At 36.4% G+C, this 18,151-nt stretch overlaps 1 protein-coding gene across 1 annotated transcript; it reads left to right on the top strand.

Moving 5' to 3' along the window:
- Positions 1–12,272: 12,272 nt before the first annotated feature.
- Positions 12,273–13,542, top strand: LOC122196518 (uncharacterized). Its single transcript, XM_052768584.1, has 2 exons — positions 12,273–13,273; positions 13,453–13,542. Exon 1 carries the CDS (start codon positions 12,461–12,463, stop codon positions 13,253–13,255), a length of 795 nt encoding a protein of 264 aa, XP_052624544.1. The 5' UTR covers positions 12,273–12,460; the 3' UTR covers positions 13,256–13,273; positions 13,453–13,542.
- The last annotated feature ends 4,609 nt before the right edge of the window (positions 13,543–18,151 follow it).

Genomic DNA, 18,151 nt, shown 5'->3' on the forward strand with positions numbered 1-18,151 from the left:
CTCACTGGTATCACTTCATGGATTTTATCTCGAGTGGTCGTGAGATGGTAATATCATATAAGTCTTCAAACCTAGAGATATGACTTGTTGCCTATGAGTTGGTTATACATTGATTGTACGAAAACGCATTGGTAACTCGATGTTATAAAACGTGATTTTGTGTATGATTCAAAAAGTAGTAGAACAAGCATATGAGTCAAAGTTTATATGTTCCTTCTTGGATTAGAAGCGATATATGGGCCCCTTGATGATTTTGTGTTGACCCATGTACCGGGCCCGGTCAGAACTAAGTTGATGTGTTCAATTAAGTTTTATGTCAAACAAATCGAAAATTGGGAAACAAATTGTTGGACAATAAGTAAGACATTGTTCCATGTATTTGTTCGGCTGATATCTAGAACAGAGGATTATATGATCACTTATCTTAAATGGCGTATCATCATCATCTCAGTTCCGTGAGACCTTGAAAGAGCTACGATTGTTAATCGGTTCCTGAAGTCATTCTTGCAGTTATAGTTATTAGACTTATCCAAGTGGGAGACTGTTGGATTAGGTGTCTAAGTTCATAACTATTTATGGAATGTACTTGACCCGATTAGCATGGTCCATTTGGGTTGCATGGCATCATGCACTTGGATAAACTAAAATGATAGAAAGGACACTTATGGTTTATTAATATATTATATGTTCTAATATATTAATAATATTATTTAAATAGTATTGATCAAGAATTAATTTGGAATTAATTAAGTGATCAAAAGGAGACTAATTAAATATATGGGTTGATTGTGTAAATCATCCATTCTTGCATAGTAGGCTAATGATCCATGGTTTATCAAGTTGGGCTAAAACCCATAAGATGCTTCATGGAGTCTCCATGGTGTTTTTGAACCCATGGATCCAAGAAATGAAAAGTCATGTCAATTATGGTTTACACGGTGTAAACCGAATTATGACACATTATATAAGCATCATGTTTTAGACCAAAATCAGTCACTAAGTAAGAAAAGTGAGGGCTAGCCGATTTCTAGAGTGTTTGCATTTCTCTCTAAGTTATTCCAAGTACTTTGGTGTTGTGTGAGACATTTGAGGCATCACACTTGAGGTGCTAGGCTTACAAGGTTCTCAAGGAATCCAAGCATATAAAGGTATGTATTTCTTACTAACTTTTATGTTTAAAAGTTCCCCATGTATGCTAGATAGGTTATGAACCTTGGAAAAACAAATTTGCATGTATCATAGAAAAACATAGATCCAAGGTTTCTAGGGTTGCATGTACACCATAAGAGTGTTAGAATGCTCAAAACCCTTCAAAAATATCTGAACAGTCTTGAACACCAGATATCCAACGAACTTACACTGCAACTTCCTTTGGTTCATCATGCAGAAACGATCAAAATCAATATGACTACTTATCCTTCAAGTACAACGCTCAGTCCTCCCCTGCTCATGTCTTTCTCTCTCATTATCTGATGTCTTCCATGTTGAAACCTAAAACCGGTTCATCCAGATGCTCTCTAACACAGCTCTCGGTATGAAAAATGACATATGACAATTCTTAAATAATAACCAGCAATCGCAAGGAAATCTCGATCCCTAGATGGAGATGTTAGAAGCTTTCCCAACATTAAAACTTCCAAACCTTTACGAACGATCCTCTTACTCTTATGATTTACGAAGCACCCCGAAAGTTGAAACCCTAAACCATTAAAACCTACAGATGCTAACATAATAGCTCTAACAATCTAACTATACAAATAACTATCCATTCAAGATTAGACCGAGGATCAATAGTTATACATGCGATTTCTTGTGTTTCAACCTTGACCTCCTACCGGACGGTGGGTATCTGGGCTTGCACTCCCCCCCCCCCCCCCCGGTTATCTATAAAGGACATTCAGGTTTGAGATGACCCGACTGGTGACAATGGAAACACACCCGATCCTTCTTGCAGTCGCGAACGACATGCAAGAATGCCATTCAGGTTTGAGATGACCCAAGGAACCTTCTAGATTAGGGCCTTGTCCACTCGATGATTTGGTTTGACTTATGTGTCGGGCCCGATCAGAACGAGGTTGATGTGTTCAACTAAATTCTATGTCAAACAAATCAGAAATCGAGGAACGAATGTTGGACGATAGGCATTGTCAGCATGATATCTAGAACAGAGGATTATACGATCCCTTATCTGAAGGACAATTTGCTGATCAGATTTGACAGTGAAGTATAAGAGCTACGATTGTTGATCGGATTCTGAAGACATCTATGATATATAGTTACTAGACTTATTCAAGTGGGAGACTATTGGATTAGTGTCTAAGCCCGTAACTATATTTGGTATGTACTTGACCCGGTTGTGCATGGTCCTTTTGGGTTACCTTCTCCAAAGCAACTTGACAAGGTAATTTAAGGAGAGAGAGAATATTATGGCTTATTAATATATTATAAGAATAATATATTAAAGGAGAAAACATATTTGTTTAATTGGTATTGGTCATAAATTAATTAGAAATTAATTTGGTGACTAAAAGAGATAATTTAAATAAAGGGGCATAAACTGTCAAATGTATGATGGTTGAGTTTTGGGCTGGGAAACCTTATAGACTAAGGGGGGAATGAAATTATGATGGTGATCCATCATATTTTCGTCCAAGGCCCTAATCTAGAAGGTTCCTTGGGCAGCTTGGTGATTAAGCTGTCCATTAGGGTTTTAGACTGAAACCCTAGCAGCCTGCAGTATAAATAAGACCCTAGGCTATGAAAATCGGCTACACTTGATTCCAAGAGAACCCTAGGGCCGATTTTAGCATTTCTCACCCTCTCTTATATTGCCTTCTTGCTTGTGGGGTTTGTGAACCATTAGAGGAGTTACAATTGTGACTCTAAGCTCAAGATCAAGAAGACTACAAGGATTTCAAGCTACTTGAAAGAGGTAAAACACTTAGATATGTTCTTATGATGTTATTTTCGAATTATATATGATAGATCTAGGGTTGCAAGTCTTGGATTCAAAGCATGTATAATAGAGAAACCTAGATCTAAGCATTAGGGTTTGTATGAGCACATAGGATTGTTCTTATGCATAAAACCCATCAGTTCTATCATAAGCAAAGAACAGCGTGGGTGACTTAGGGTATACTTTTTTGCTCCGGCTGATCGCATATATCTCATCCTTCCATGGTTACTTTTGAAAACAATTTTGAAAACAAATTGAAAACTTTTGGAAATCTTTAGTTTGAGTCTGGATTCACATGAATGTTCATACAATTCTATCAAACCAGGGTTATGATACCAACTTGTAACTTCCCAAAAATCAGAGTAAATCTTCATTTTTGTAAAAACAATCCAATGGCCGCAATTATTTACAAAACATTGTTTCAAAGAATAATAGTCACAATCAAAGTATCCTAAAATCCAAAAAACCAAAAGGATGTGCACGATCACGCCTTTGCTTTACCATGATTGCCTGAAGTACCTGAAACAATAAACTAAAATTGTAAGCCAACGCTTAGTGAGTTCCCCCAAAGTACCACACACAACATATAACATATACAATCATGCATTCTAGGTCTAATCAGTCATCAGACTGGAATATCTTCGGGTCCACAGCCATCGGGCTAGATTACCCCCGACCCAATCAGTTATCGGACTGAAATACCTTCGGGTCCACAACCATCAAGTTGGATTAACCATGGCCCAATCAGTCATCGGACTGGAACGCCACTATACAACACGTTTAACCAATCATCAAATGGTATACCCTCGGGTCCACAACCATCAGGCCAGATTACCCCCGGTTTGTTGGCTCATGCACATAGCAGTAAAGCCTCAACCCAAAATAGTACTATGTCGACATATGCAACAAATAAACATATAAACAGTCAACAGGCAACATGCAGATCTATATATCACTATTGCATAGTGACATTCCATATACTAGGATAGAGATCTGACAGATCACTACAACATAACAACATCCTATATATCAGGATGCAAATCTAACAGATCACTAGAACATAACAACATCCTATATACCAAGATACAAAGCTAATAGATCGCTACAACATAACAACATCCTATATACCAGGATACATAACCTTGTGGACCAACATCGGTGCCTTCGACCCACAAGCATAATAAGGAAAAGCTCACCTCTCATTCTGAAAAGATATATGGATACAACATCGCACCAAATACCAACTCTATAGGTAACTTGTACAAAAAACAGTGATACTTTCTCAAACGTTTGCTCAAAATACCCAAAATACCCCTAGGTCAAAATCTTGGTCAAAGTTAAGAGTCAAAGGGGCAACCGAGTCAACTCATCCGAGTACGCCCAACGTACTCACCTTGTACATGCAACGTACTACACCTTGACCATATAACGGGGATTTGACCATGTACGTGCATTATACTATTAGGTACGTCCATCGTACGCGTCTACCATCTACCTTTTCTAATAAGTGCTTCATTGATTAAGCCCTTCTGTCCAAAATCCATATCTAGTCATCAAATGATGTTTATATTCATAAAGTTTCCAACTTCTTGATCTTGCATGGCTATGAGAAAGCTTGTGAGTTTCTCAAGGCATTGGTCTGTGATTTCGAGAAAATAGATGTGGATATTCATCCTGTACTTTCTAAGAAGTTCAACTTTCCAGAGCTTGAGTCTGCACCAAGCTTCACGGAAGGCTACCGAGAAATGTCTCTCGGTGCAACAAACTTCCCTGAATTAGGATGTAACATCCCAAAAATATGGTCCGAAAATTTCATTTTTAAATCATTAATAAAACCATAGCTACAAATCATCACATAAAAATCATAAGTCATGTATCTCAAAATATCATAAACATTTGTCAAAACATATTAGAGTAAAAACATCATAGGCTAAACAATGATGTGTGCATTGCAGTCATCCCAAGCTCTTCCCCTTGCTACTGGAAGTACCTGAAACCAAAACTGAAAACTGCAAGCACGAAGCTTAGTGAGTCTCCCCAAGCTACCACATACCATACACATAATCACATAACCACATACATTTGGCCTAGCCTGGTATATCGGGCCCCGCCCGACATCAGACGAATCCGGCATCAGGCCCCGCCTGGCATCGAGCCCCGCTCGGTATACAGATATGTTTCTACTAGGCCCGACATGTCTCTGGTCCCACCAGCTATACGCATACAAACAATAACATATAATCATGCTAGTACATAACAGTCAAACACAACAATATAACTGCTAGTCTCAAGTCCCCGCCTATCTTGGGCCCCGCCCCTGCTTTACTAATAATGAGATATGGAACCCCGCCCATACATATCTAGTGATGAGATATAGGACCCCGCACACACTCACCTCCTTACCAGGCACATACAAGTATTACAAAGACAACAAATATAACTAACATGCATTCCCTCCTCGGGTGCCACCCGACATCGAACCGTAGTTCGAAAACACACATATCAACCTTCCTTAGGCCTCGCCCGACATCAGACCAAAATACAGAAACATATAAGCTACATCGGGCTAACCCCGACATCGGATCTAATTCCGACATACTCTCACATACATAAACAGACCGGCATTGGTGCCTTCGACCCGTTTCTATTGGAGAAAACTCACCTCACAAGTTGACTGTAGAATCTCGCGAATAAACCTCTTGCTGCTAGCTGGTAGATCCCCGAACTACTGATCTCTCGACTCCCATAGCTATCATTACCAACATAATACTTAGTCAAGAACTGATAAACCTTCTTAGGGTAAAATGATCATTTTACCCCTGGTCAAAGTCAAAGTCAACCCGCCGAGTTGCTCCATCAACTCGCCAAGTTCTATAAATCAGAATCCTAAAATTGCGATCTAACTCGCCGAGTTCCCTAGCTACTCATAGTCGCAATTTGGCGAATCAACTCGTTGAGTCCCATCATAGACTCGTCGAGTTCTACCTTAAACTGGATCGTGACATCACGACCCAACTCGTCGAGTTCCTCTATGGACTCGATGAGTCCCATAGTCTGTTTGGGCCATCTTAACAGATTAAGCCTCTACTCTCCAGATCAAAGCTCCATACTCCTTCTACATACTAAAAGAGCCTTCTTAAGGGTAAAGTTTCCAACTTTACCCGCTACTAGTCCTTCTTAATGGCTTTAGCTAAAACCCTAGTTCTTTGGGACATAGATCTTTGTCCAAAAAGCCATAATACTCCAAGCTAAAGCATACTAACATAGATCTATGCCTTAAACATCATTTGAACACGTAAAGTCTCAGGCTTTCCTTCCAAGCATGGCCTTTTGGGGCTTAAAAGGCCATAACAACACCTTAAATCTTGCATGGGGCTTCCATGGTCATAATGTTTACACCTTTATGCCATAAAACCCCTTCTAGATCCCAGATCTGAAAGATAAGCCACTAGGGACATCCATTTCCCAAGGACTAAGCTTATTGGACCAAAAACCCTCATAAAGTGAAATAAGGAGATCTAAGAGTCTACTAGATAAGTTATAGGCTTGATTACCAGAAAAGGATAAGGATGGGATGTTGCTTCTGGATCTACAACCTTCTATTGGAATCCTCTAGCTTCTTCTTCTACTACAATCTTCAAATCACACAAGGTTCAGTCAAAATGGCTCACAAGCATTAAGGTTTGGACACTGGAGGCTGGAAATAAGGCCATAAGGTGGGGATTAAGATGCTCAAATAGGGTGCAAAACCCCGAATCTAGGGTTTCCCAAATCCAAACCAACTCTTCGAGTTGGTCCTCCCCAACTCGTCGAGTTGGTTTCTCAACCTGCGTCCCAAAAGCTTATTTCTACTCGTTGAGTTGTCCCCCTTGGACTCAACGAGTAGACCTTCAATTTTCATAATATCTTTCCTTAATTAGCCTTCTGGTTTCCGGGTGTTACATAGGAGTTGTGTACAAGAAAGCTAATAATGACCTCAAATACTTCATTCCTTTTACCGCAATGCATAGATTAACCAGGAAGCAACTGGAAGTGTCTCTGGCCTCGGTTCAAAGATCCAAGAACACAATAGATGAAGTCAAGTTTGAGATAACAAGAAGAATTCATTGGCTAGGTGAAGTGAGGAAATTCGGGTGGATTCTAATCAAATTCCTAAAGCTCAACAAGTGAAGAAGAAAGTTGAAGAGGTCACTTTGGGGAAAAATGTTGTTACTTAAAGTGACCCTCTTAAACTTAAAGGCTCCGCAATCATACTTTTGTCTACCGCGGTTAGAGTTGCTACCGCAATCAAGATGTGTCTACCGCAACCAATATTGAAGAAGTTATTCTGAAATGGTAGTGATCCGCAATCACTACCGCAGTGAAGATTGTTGAAGACTCTTATTATCTGACTTAGCGTATTTGCATTACTTTGTGCAGTGAACCTTGTAGGGTCACTTAAGTCAGTAGAATATTAGTTTTTTATTTCAATTGTAAATTTATGGAACTCTATAAATAGAGTCTCCTTTCTTCATGTAATTTACACATCTCTCTTTCATGATCTATTGAACTTTCACTGAAATACAAAGATCATTCTATCATTTCTCTATCTTATCTAATATCCGAGATCCTCTTTATCTTAAACTAATCACACTTACTAACTCGTGTTTTTGCAAACCTTGTTAACAATCAGTTTGATGTTTACTTGATATAACTTGTTGTCATTTACATTTCCTTTACATTTCAACACTTTATATTTCCGCAAATAACTATCTAACAACTCTAACTTATTATTGTTGAGCTTACGTGATCCTTTGAGATTAATTTTTTCCGTAACTATTATCTTGTACTAACGTTTGTTCAAGTGTTTCTCAAAAGGTTTTCTCTCAACACATGTTAAGGGTAAAAGATTATTTTACCCTTCCCTTAATGGGCCCATCAAACCATGGCCCAAACCCATAAAGACCTAAAGCCCAACAATGGCTCAAACCCATAAGACCTAAAGCCCAACAATGGTCCAAAAGACCTAACACCCAAAATGGCCCAAAAGGCTTTTTGGTGAGTATGGTAAGCGTACCACCTCATTACGCCCAACATACAAGCTTAAACAGCAAGGGAAAATGAGACTAAACATGTTACGCTGAGCGTGCCTAGAGGTTACGCCCAACATACTCCCCTAACGTCCAAACTCCACATTCAACACTTAATACCTAAAGTCCAAAGGTCCAAATCACAGATCTTGCTCTTGGAAATGTCTCAACTGATAAAGTCATTAACTTGATGCCTTTGCTTAGCTCCAAGAAGCCCAAATCCAATATCTAGCCTTTTAGCTCCAAAAGATGGTCAATAACTCATGCATGGTTGGACCAAAACTATCAAGATTCGATTTTTATGAACAAGGGACATCAGAAACATCAAGATAATCCATCCTAAGCTTCTGGAGTAATTTCTACTCACATAAATCAACCTAAGGGACCAAAACAAGCCAAAAACCATAACTAACCTAGATATAAACAAAGGATCATCAAGATTGATACTTTATACCTCCTGGAAGATGATGAAGATGAATAGATCCTAGATTCACAAGCTTCAAGCCAAACAATACACCTTCAATAAGACTTTTTCTTCAAAATGCACCAAGATACACCAAATCACTTAGAAGGCTCAATACTCTCTCTAAAGGGGTTGGGGTTTCGAGATAATGCTTTAGTGGACAACGGAGGCTGGTAACGAGAGAAACCTTAGGTTCATAAGGTGCTTAAATAGGGTCCAAAACCTAAAATTTAGGGTTTGACCTCTTCATGAGTAGGCCCAACGTACTCATATGTACGCCTAGTGTACACCAAAGAACCGCGATCATGCCTTAATGACCTACGCCCGGTGTACTTATCACGTACGCCCAACGTAGGGACCAAATTTGTAAACTTTTATATGGATCAAACTAAAAAATGAATATATATATATATATATATATATATATATATATGTGTGTGTGTGTGTGTGTGTGTATATATATATATATATATATATATATATATATATATATATATATATACTGTCACAATGTCATGTTGGGTTGAACGCGAAACTTTGAAAAATCATAATTTCGTTATACGAACTCAGATTTAGATATTTTTATATGCACGAGTTCGTAATCACGATTACTACGACTTTAATTTAGGTTATTTATCCTACTTACACTTTTATTTTAATTATTTATTTAACTCACTTTATTAAGTTTTAGAATAAGTTTTTATACAATATTATATACATATAATATCTGCCTAAACTACAAGCACATAATATATTAGGGATGTTAAATCGGGTTGTCGTGCCATGTTTTTGTCTGACACGACACAACACGACAAAATTTTTTGTAAGACGAAAACGACACGACACGATGTCGTGTTTGTCTTTACTAATACGAAAATGAACCAATTAAAACACGACAACACAACAGGACACGAAAAATATAAAATTACATAATCATTAGTTCATTTAATTCATACATAATCATATATAACACGACAAAAACAACAAACACGAAAAAAGACAAACACATGCTCAATCGTCTCCATTTCATGTCGATTTGTGAACACGAACACGACACGACATGACATCGTGTTTTTTAAACTTGACACAAACAGGACACAAATACGAATTTGAATTTTGATTTCGTCGTGATTTCGTTTTGTGTCGTGTATTTTAGTCGTGTCGTGTTATAAATTGACATCCCTAATATATATATATATATATATATATATATATATATATATATATATATATATATATATATATATATATATATATATAAACACATATTATCTTTAAATAATTCTTTATGCATTTACTCATAAGAAAATTTACATTTGTTAATCGACGTAAATATTGATTTTCTAAGAACTTTCTACAAGAAATGCGGACATTACAATTACCCTTCTCCTTTAGGATGATTCCATCTCGTAATAATACATCAACAAATATATATATATATATATATATATATATATATATATATATATATATATATATATATATATATATATATATATATATATATATATATATATATATATATATATGGATAGCACTATAAATTTATAAAATTAGGTGTTTTGAATATGCATGGTACTAACTTTTCCGTTATTATAAACCAAGTAAGGAGATCATTCCCTTATGTTTTGATCTAGTTAGTTAATTTAAAAAACATGGTCAACTTTTCTATCTTTAATTTAAGAGAAATTAAATATTCTTTTATTTTTTGTTCCTACAAATCATTCGATCTAATTAAGTAATGACATGTGTAACATTTAATGTTCACTTAATGAAATTTAATGATATTTTAATATACTAGTATGACAAATGTCATCATACAATAATAAAAATTGTTAGTTATGATCTTGATGTATTAGTAAGGTTTGAAATTAACATGCAAATGTTTAAGAAAAATAGGCATAATATACAATATGCTATTTTGTTGGGGTTTGATCAATTTTATAAATAATTAGATATCTTGTCCATGCTTCGCATAGGCCGTGTGCGTCATATTTGAATGTCGTTTTTGTTAAAAGATGCTGATGGGATAATTGGACCCCTAATTTTTACAGACGGAGACGATAAATAGAAGGCAGGAAAAAACAAAAAAAAAAATAAAAATGAGGACCTATATAGAAAAAATATACCAAAAGAAGAAAATGACAAACGGCAGAAAGCCCCATGCCATTTTTTGTGTTTTTAATGAAAAAATATAAAAGTTTTGACTGCAATGACCAAAAGTATCAAAATGGGTAAAGAATTAAAGAGGTTAGAATTAACAAGTTTTTAGAAAATGGAAAAAAGTTGTCAATTCTTTAAAGTTTTGTGGCTAAACTTTGAATATTAAAAGATTCCTAAAAAATATAAAAGCTTTTATCGCAAGGATCAAAAGTGTCAAAATAACAAAAGAATAAAAGGCAAAGTCCACAAAAAAAACATATAAAATTACTATTCCTAACTTTAGACTTTTTTAATATATCTATATATTAAGAGTAAATTATACGAATGGTCCTTATGGTTTTGGGTAACTTGCGTATTTGGTCCCTAATTTATTTTTTTTAACTCGGAAGGTCCCTATTGTTTGTTTTTGTTACGCGCTTGGTCCCTGTCATACATAAAAAGACTATTTTGCCCTTGATTTTTTAATTTATTTAAATAAACACACCCCAACCCCACCCCTCTCACCTTACCTTACCCACCCCATCATTTTTTCCTATTTAAATAATAGTCGTTTTAGGTAAGACAGAGACCAAGCGTGTAACAAAAACAAACAGTAGGGACCAAGCGCGTAACAAAAACAAATAGTAGGGACCTTCCAAGTTAAAAAAATAAGCTAGGGACCAAACATGCAAATTACCCCAAACTATAGGGACCATTCGTGTAGTTTACTCATATATTAATTAACAGAAGAGAAAATGCTACAGATTACAATAATTCAAAATTTACAAGCTTTAAAGCTAATCCAATAAGACTACTAAAAATCAAGTAACATAACCATAAGGTGTTTTTTGGATTATACATTAGAAGTGTGGGATTCCTTTGGTGTAGGAGATGACAATCATAATTGATTGCCAATATGCGTCTCCACCCAATCAAGATCAAAATACTTTTAGGCTTTCAACAAATCATATTCTATTTTAGCATGTTACATTTTTTCTTAATGTCCATAATCAATCCTTAAATACTTGTATTGTTACGTAAGACTTTTTAAGCCTATTCAAACCAATTAATAAAGGGGAAATGATAAATTTGTCCCTTAATTTTTTTTTTTTTTTTTTGTGTGTGTGTTTTATGGGTGCAAAGTAAATGTACATTTGTTTTTTTGTCATTACTACCAGATATAATATGATATAACATATTTTATAAGCCATGTCAACAAACAATCGAAAAACATCATCCTTGTACAATATAAAAATGAAATTGTTTTTCTTAAAAATAAACAAACCCTTACTATCGAATGTTGTTTGGATACGTTGTTAGATCTTATTAATGGACCTAATCGATATCAAACTCAAAACAATTAGAATCACAGATCTTTAAATATATTTGTTTGATATTTCTGTTTTCTTTATATTTTTTTAACGAACTACAACGGAAGGGTGACCAGAGAAGATTTAACTACTCTTTTAGAACGGAGAAGATATTAATAATCGACTAAATTTGGAGAAAAAATTAAAGGGACCATATATGTATATTAAGGAATAGTATAGGGAGAAAATTTGTATTTAGTGGTCTTAATAAAAGAAAACAACCTCCGAAGTTGAATATAAAAGAGGAAATGAAAGTAAAACTGAAAAAAGTAAAACGCGAAGCATAAAAACAGGGCTATTAACAGAAAATCCATTGCAACTGTGTCTTTCGTTTCTTCTCTTTCTCTCTCTACACACTCTTTCTCTCTCATGGGGTTTTGCCGTCACAGATCTTCCTTCCAAATCATACACTTCATCGAATAATTTAATCGGATTAAACTGGCCCTACGCCGTCGCTTCCATGGCTCCACCGCATAATCAACCAACTCAGTTACGCTTATCGTTGCCGTTGTCGTTTTCCGCCGAGCCTCGTCGTCGCCGCTGCTCCAAAGCACAAATGTGCTTCTTCAAGATTCTTAACATAATTTCCGTTTTCCCAACCGTCGATGTAACGGATAACAACTGTTCAAGCCATCGTGAGGAGATTTGTGAAAATAAAGGGTTTGCTGTTGACCGTCCTCCGACCAAGATTGAGCCTTTTGAGGCTCCAGCGACGGTAGACAATGAAAATTGCGTGTTCGAGAAGAATGATCGGAGCAAAAGCGAATCCTTTGTTGCGGAGGAATCAGAGTTGGCGGTTGAGGAGGAGAGAGCGACGGAGCACTCGGAGATCTCGCATGTAGGAGATCAGAGCTCGGGAATCGATTACAATGGAGCCTCGGAAGTAGTAGTAGCAGTAGTAAAAGAAGAAGAACATAGAGATGAAGGATATTTAGGTCTGTTAATCGAAGCGGCGCAATTGATTCTCGGCGACGAGAAAAAACCGGCGGCAAGAAGCAAACAAGTGGAGGCATCGACGGCGGCAAGAGGAGGAGCGAAAAGGAAGCAGCAATGTTGGACGGCGGCGACAGAAGCGGAATGGTACGCGGAGTTCGAGGACACATCGCCGGTTGTGAAATCAAAGCGAGGGAGGAATCAGGTGTTGCCGTATAAGTACAGAGATTCGGTGGTGGAGCCGTTGGTACGGTGGACGTCGTCGTCGACTCATAGATCAATCTCAAAAGCAGCAGTCCCTTCGAAACGAAGGTCAAAATAGGAAATATCCACACAACAGGTCATTAATATTTTATTTCTATAATATTATCTGTTTCCATATTGTTTTTTCTTTATTTTAGTACCAATTTTGTTTTTCATATCCAATTACAAATATATATATATATATATATATATATATATATATATATATATATATATATATATATATATATAATTTGGTAATTATCCATAGTGCAGATGTAAGCAAGTCAAAAAGTAGGGAGTGAAGTGTATTTTGGCAATGCTTATGAAAATTAATAAAAAAATCTAGCTTTGAAATTTTGGTAATGATTTTGTGAAGAGTTTATTTATTGAATTATTAATAGAACGAAGGTACTTTTTCATAAAAGGATGGCTTTTGGTTTTTGGTTCTTGTCTGATCTGGTCCTTACAGATTTTTGGGGTCTTTAATGTCCTTCTGTGCTTTCCAATGTACCAACAGTACTACGTAGGGTACAACACTGGCTATTTCAATTACTATAAATCAATCAAATTTTTTTTGGTATAAAAATGAAAATGAAAAAGTAAATGTTAAAAGGAAAATAAATGATGCGTGCATTGGAAATTCCTGTGGACCAAAAATAGGCTATTTTGGGGAATTCTAGCCTTGAATAATGACATTGAAACTCCAACTACCAAAATCCGTAGTGCAATACACACTTATGACTTATTTGTCCAACCTTTAATTTCTTACACAAATACACAATCATATTTGGAGCATCAAATCCTTCACGTAATATTTTATACAAAAAAACGAATATTATAAACAAGGGGTCCTTCCATTCCCATTCATTCCTCATAAAGTAAATATTTGTGTATCAAGTGTCAATAGGGTGGTTAAAACTTAAATATTAGGTGTTGGCCAAATTTTCATTGGGCTTAATGCATACTGTGCTGCAAAAGGCGAGTTGTTTAGGGCCCGAATTTAACCGGTTTACAAGGTTTGGTTATAATGGGCCGGGTTAAAGTTAAGGAAAGTATAACATTTTCAAACCAAAGCCACCATGTGTCTGGTTACGCGTATCACTTAAAAAGGTGTAGTGGTGATGAACAAAACATACCCTGCTGCAACCGATGAAGGTTAGCTTGTGTGAAAGATTATTTGGATGGAATCAAACAAATACATACATTTGGTATCAAGCTCAAGGTTTATCAACAACCGATCTAGAGGGAGATGAAGATGATGGCATTTGAAGAGATTTTATACAAAAACGAGTTTTATCAAGATCCAATAACAATATGAGTTTTGAGAAAAATCCAATCAAACGTGTAAGATGACGACAAATATCAGATAACAAAACTACAATTATTAGAGAATAATATTTTTGTGTTTTCGAAAGTTTTTGAATAAATACAAGGATATTCTCCGAAGAATCGTTGAGTTTTCAACTTTTTAACGGATTATTATTTTTGTTTTCTTTTATCCGATTTTACCCCGTCCGTAATGTGCATTCAACTTTCCAATTTTATATTTTCTTTTACCTTTTATTGCGCCATAGTTTTATTAAAGTTGTTAATTTCACTCAGTTTTTATTAAAGTTGTTAAATTTCACTCGTTTTACCTTTTTTCGGTTCACACTGGTTGTGCATTTTTTGTTGATATCATGTCACGTCAGCGTCTTATAAAAAAATGAAAATAACGATGAGGAGAATACTCGAACTCAATATGTCTCATTTGTATGCACCTTACTCGTGGACAAAACAATATATTTATGATAACACCACTTTAATTACAAAAATATATTTCTATAATTATTGCAACGTATATAATTAGGGAAAAGGTTAGAGAACGGTAACAAGAACATGATTTTTGATCTTCAAGTTAACATGATTTTTGATCTTCAACTCATTAAACCTGTAATTGTAGGGAACTGATTTGTTCACAACAAATTTTTTCCGTACACAACAATTTATGCATTAAAGTATTGTATTGTACAACTTTATAAAGCATGAATTGTTGTGTATGGATAAAAATTGTTGTGTACGAATCACCTCCCGTAATTGTACCTAATAAACCAACAAACTTTTTTATTTTGTTTTATTACCATTGCTCATGTTTTTTACTAGTTATCCTTGATTTCATATCCACGTGGCAGCCATATCACATGTTAATTTCTAGTTTGATTTTTTATTTTAATCTCATCTTAAAACTTATATGCTTATAATAAAAACCTTTGATGGCTAAGCTACCATTTCATTTTTAAACTTTCCAGGAGCAACCAATTCAAGAACCTTCGGTGGAACATGTCTAAGGACCTCTTATATAACATGTCCTAGTACTGTTCCTAACATTATACAGAAAATGAGGGTAAATCTAAAAGTGTAACGCCCGGTTCCTGGTATTTATTTAATTCAAGAGAGCATTTCGGTAGAGAAGTTGGTTGCATCTACATCAGGGAGGTAGTAGCTCGACAGGGGGTGCTAGTTTCCTTGATTTCTGATCGAGATGTATGGTTCACTTCCAGATTCTTGAAGAAATTTCATGACAAGTTGGAGACTCATCTGCATTTTAGCATGACTTTTCACCCATACATGGGTGGTCAGAGCGACCATCCAGACCTTGGAAGATATGTTGCGGGCGTGCGTTTTAGACTTCGGTGGTAGCTGGGATACCTAACTTCTATTGACAGAGTTTTCCTACAATAATAGCTACCACGTCATCATCGACCGTCCTCCCATTCGAGATGCTTTATGGGAGGAAGTGAAGGACCCCGATATGCTGGGGTGAGGTTGGACAGAGGGTCATGGGGAGTGCCGAAGTGGTACTTAAGACGACAGAAAAGATCCAACTGGTCCAAAGTAGACACCAGACGGCCCAAAGTCGGCAGAAGAGCTACGCCGATAGATGTCGATCAAACCTGGAGTTTCAGGTTGGAGATATGGTCCTCCTGAAGGTGTCACCTTGGAAAGGTGTCATCCAGTTCAGGAAGCAGGGCAAGTTGGGCCCCTGATACATTGGTCCGTTCAGGGTGTTGGCCCAGGTTGGGCGGGTTGCATATCGACTGGATCTGCCAGCCGATCTTAGTCATATCCACATCATTTTTCATGTCTCTTAGCTGCGGAAGTGCTTAGTGGATGACTTTGCAGTTATGCCTTTAGAGGATATTCAGGTGGATGACTGCCTGAACTACATCAAGAGACCAGTAGCCATTCTCGATAGGAAGATAAATGATCTGAAGAACAAGAGGGTAGAGTTGGTGAAGGTGCAGTAGTGGCACCGCAAGGGCTCAGAATGGACTTGGGATTCGGAGGATGAGATGAGGGAGCACTACCCAGAGCTATTTCCAGATGCAGCAAACTTTGAGGACGAAGTCTAAAATAAGTGGGTGAGATTTGTAACGCTCGGTTCCTGATATGTATTCAATTCATAATTTAATCATTTTTGTATAGAAACTAGACAAGTTGGAGGTCCCATACTCGTCGAGTAGAGATGGATTGGGACGTGGGTTATGAAGTCTACTCGACGAGTCGAGAAGCCTCAACTCAACGAGTAGGACTGACATAATGAAACCTAATTTTCAGGGTTTTGCACCCTATTTAAACACCTTAATCCCCATAAGTTGGCTTCATTTACAACCTCCATTGTCCCAACCCTAGCCACGAAAGCCTAATTCACTTTTGAGAGTTTTGAGCCATTTTTGTGCATTCTTTGTGATTTTGAAGAAGAAGAAGAAACTTGAAGAAGGAGCAAGGACGTGTAAGAGGAGAGTAGATCCAGAAGTTGAGCTTCATTTCTAGTTCATCTAAGATATAAAGCTCCTATCTTGTCTATAGTATGTTTAGATCTAGTTTTAGGATGTTGTCTCCATGTTTTGATCCAAGTATGTTGGCTTTTGAGACTTAAACGTCCAATGTGGGAAAACCCTTCAGATCTAGGGTCTTTAGGGGACTTCATGGCATAAAGGTGCCAACTTTATGGCCATGGAAGTCCCATGAAATTTGTGGACCATCTTTTTGGCCTTTTGAGCCAAGTAGACCACGCATGCAAGTAAATATAGGAACTTTACGTGACCAAATTGTCCCTAGAGTCCAGATATATGACCATTTGGCTTATCTTGAAGTTTTGATGACTTTTGGATTTGGATCTATGTCACACCCCAAAACCATGAACGACGGAAACGTTCTGGGGCGGAGGACGTCATGTACAGTATCACAACAATGAAAAGTAGTAAACAAGCAACAACATCATCCATTGCATTAATAATATAATTATTTTACAAGTGTGTTCTGTCAAATTTTGATAAACACTAAAGCATAAATCAAAATGAAAGATGAGTCTTGAACGATCTCCATCTTCCCTAAACCTTGCATCGGTACCTGTCTATGATGACCTGAGGATACAAGTAATTTTGAAAGCGAGTATCAGCTTTGAAGCTGGTGAGATCATAAGTATTTTAGTGTCTTAATTTGTATGTAAGAATTTGTATGTATATGAATTGTAAGTATTGAAAATGTATATGAACTGTAAGTATGGAAAATGTATATGAACGGTAAGTGTAAAAATGTTTGTAAAGCAACTGTAAACGTTTGAAAAACCCTAGAAATCCCTATGATTCCTACTATTATATAAAGGGTGTCTTCTACCAAGACCTAATTGTTCTCAATGTAGTATTCTACCAAGACTTAACTGTTCTAAATGTTCGCTTCTTGTAAAAGTGTGTAATTTTCCCAAATGTAACTATCATTAACAAAATATAGTTTTTACATTTAATGTTTAAGTGAAATGATCACTAAATATATGAAAAGGAGAAATTAATGTAGTATTGTAGTGTTGTATTATAGGAACTACTGCTGTACTAACTACCTTAAACCGGATTTTTATTAAGGTGTCATGTGATTAATTGTACCATACTATCGACTGGTAACAACGACAAAAGTTAGGTCGTAAAAAGAAATG

This window comes from Lactuca sativa, chromosome 2 (genome assembly GCF_002870075.4).
Source record: "Lactuca sativa cultivar Salinas chromosome 2, Lsat_Salinas_v11, whole genome shotgun sequence".
Lineage (NCBI taxonomy): Eukaryota > Viridiplantae > Streptophyta > Magnoliopsida > Asterales > Asteraceae > Lactuca > Lactuca sativa.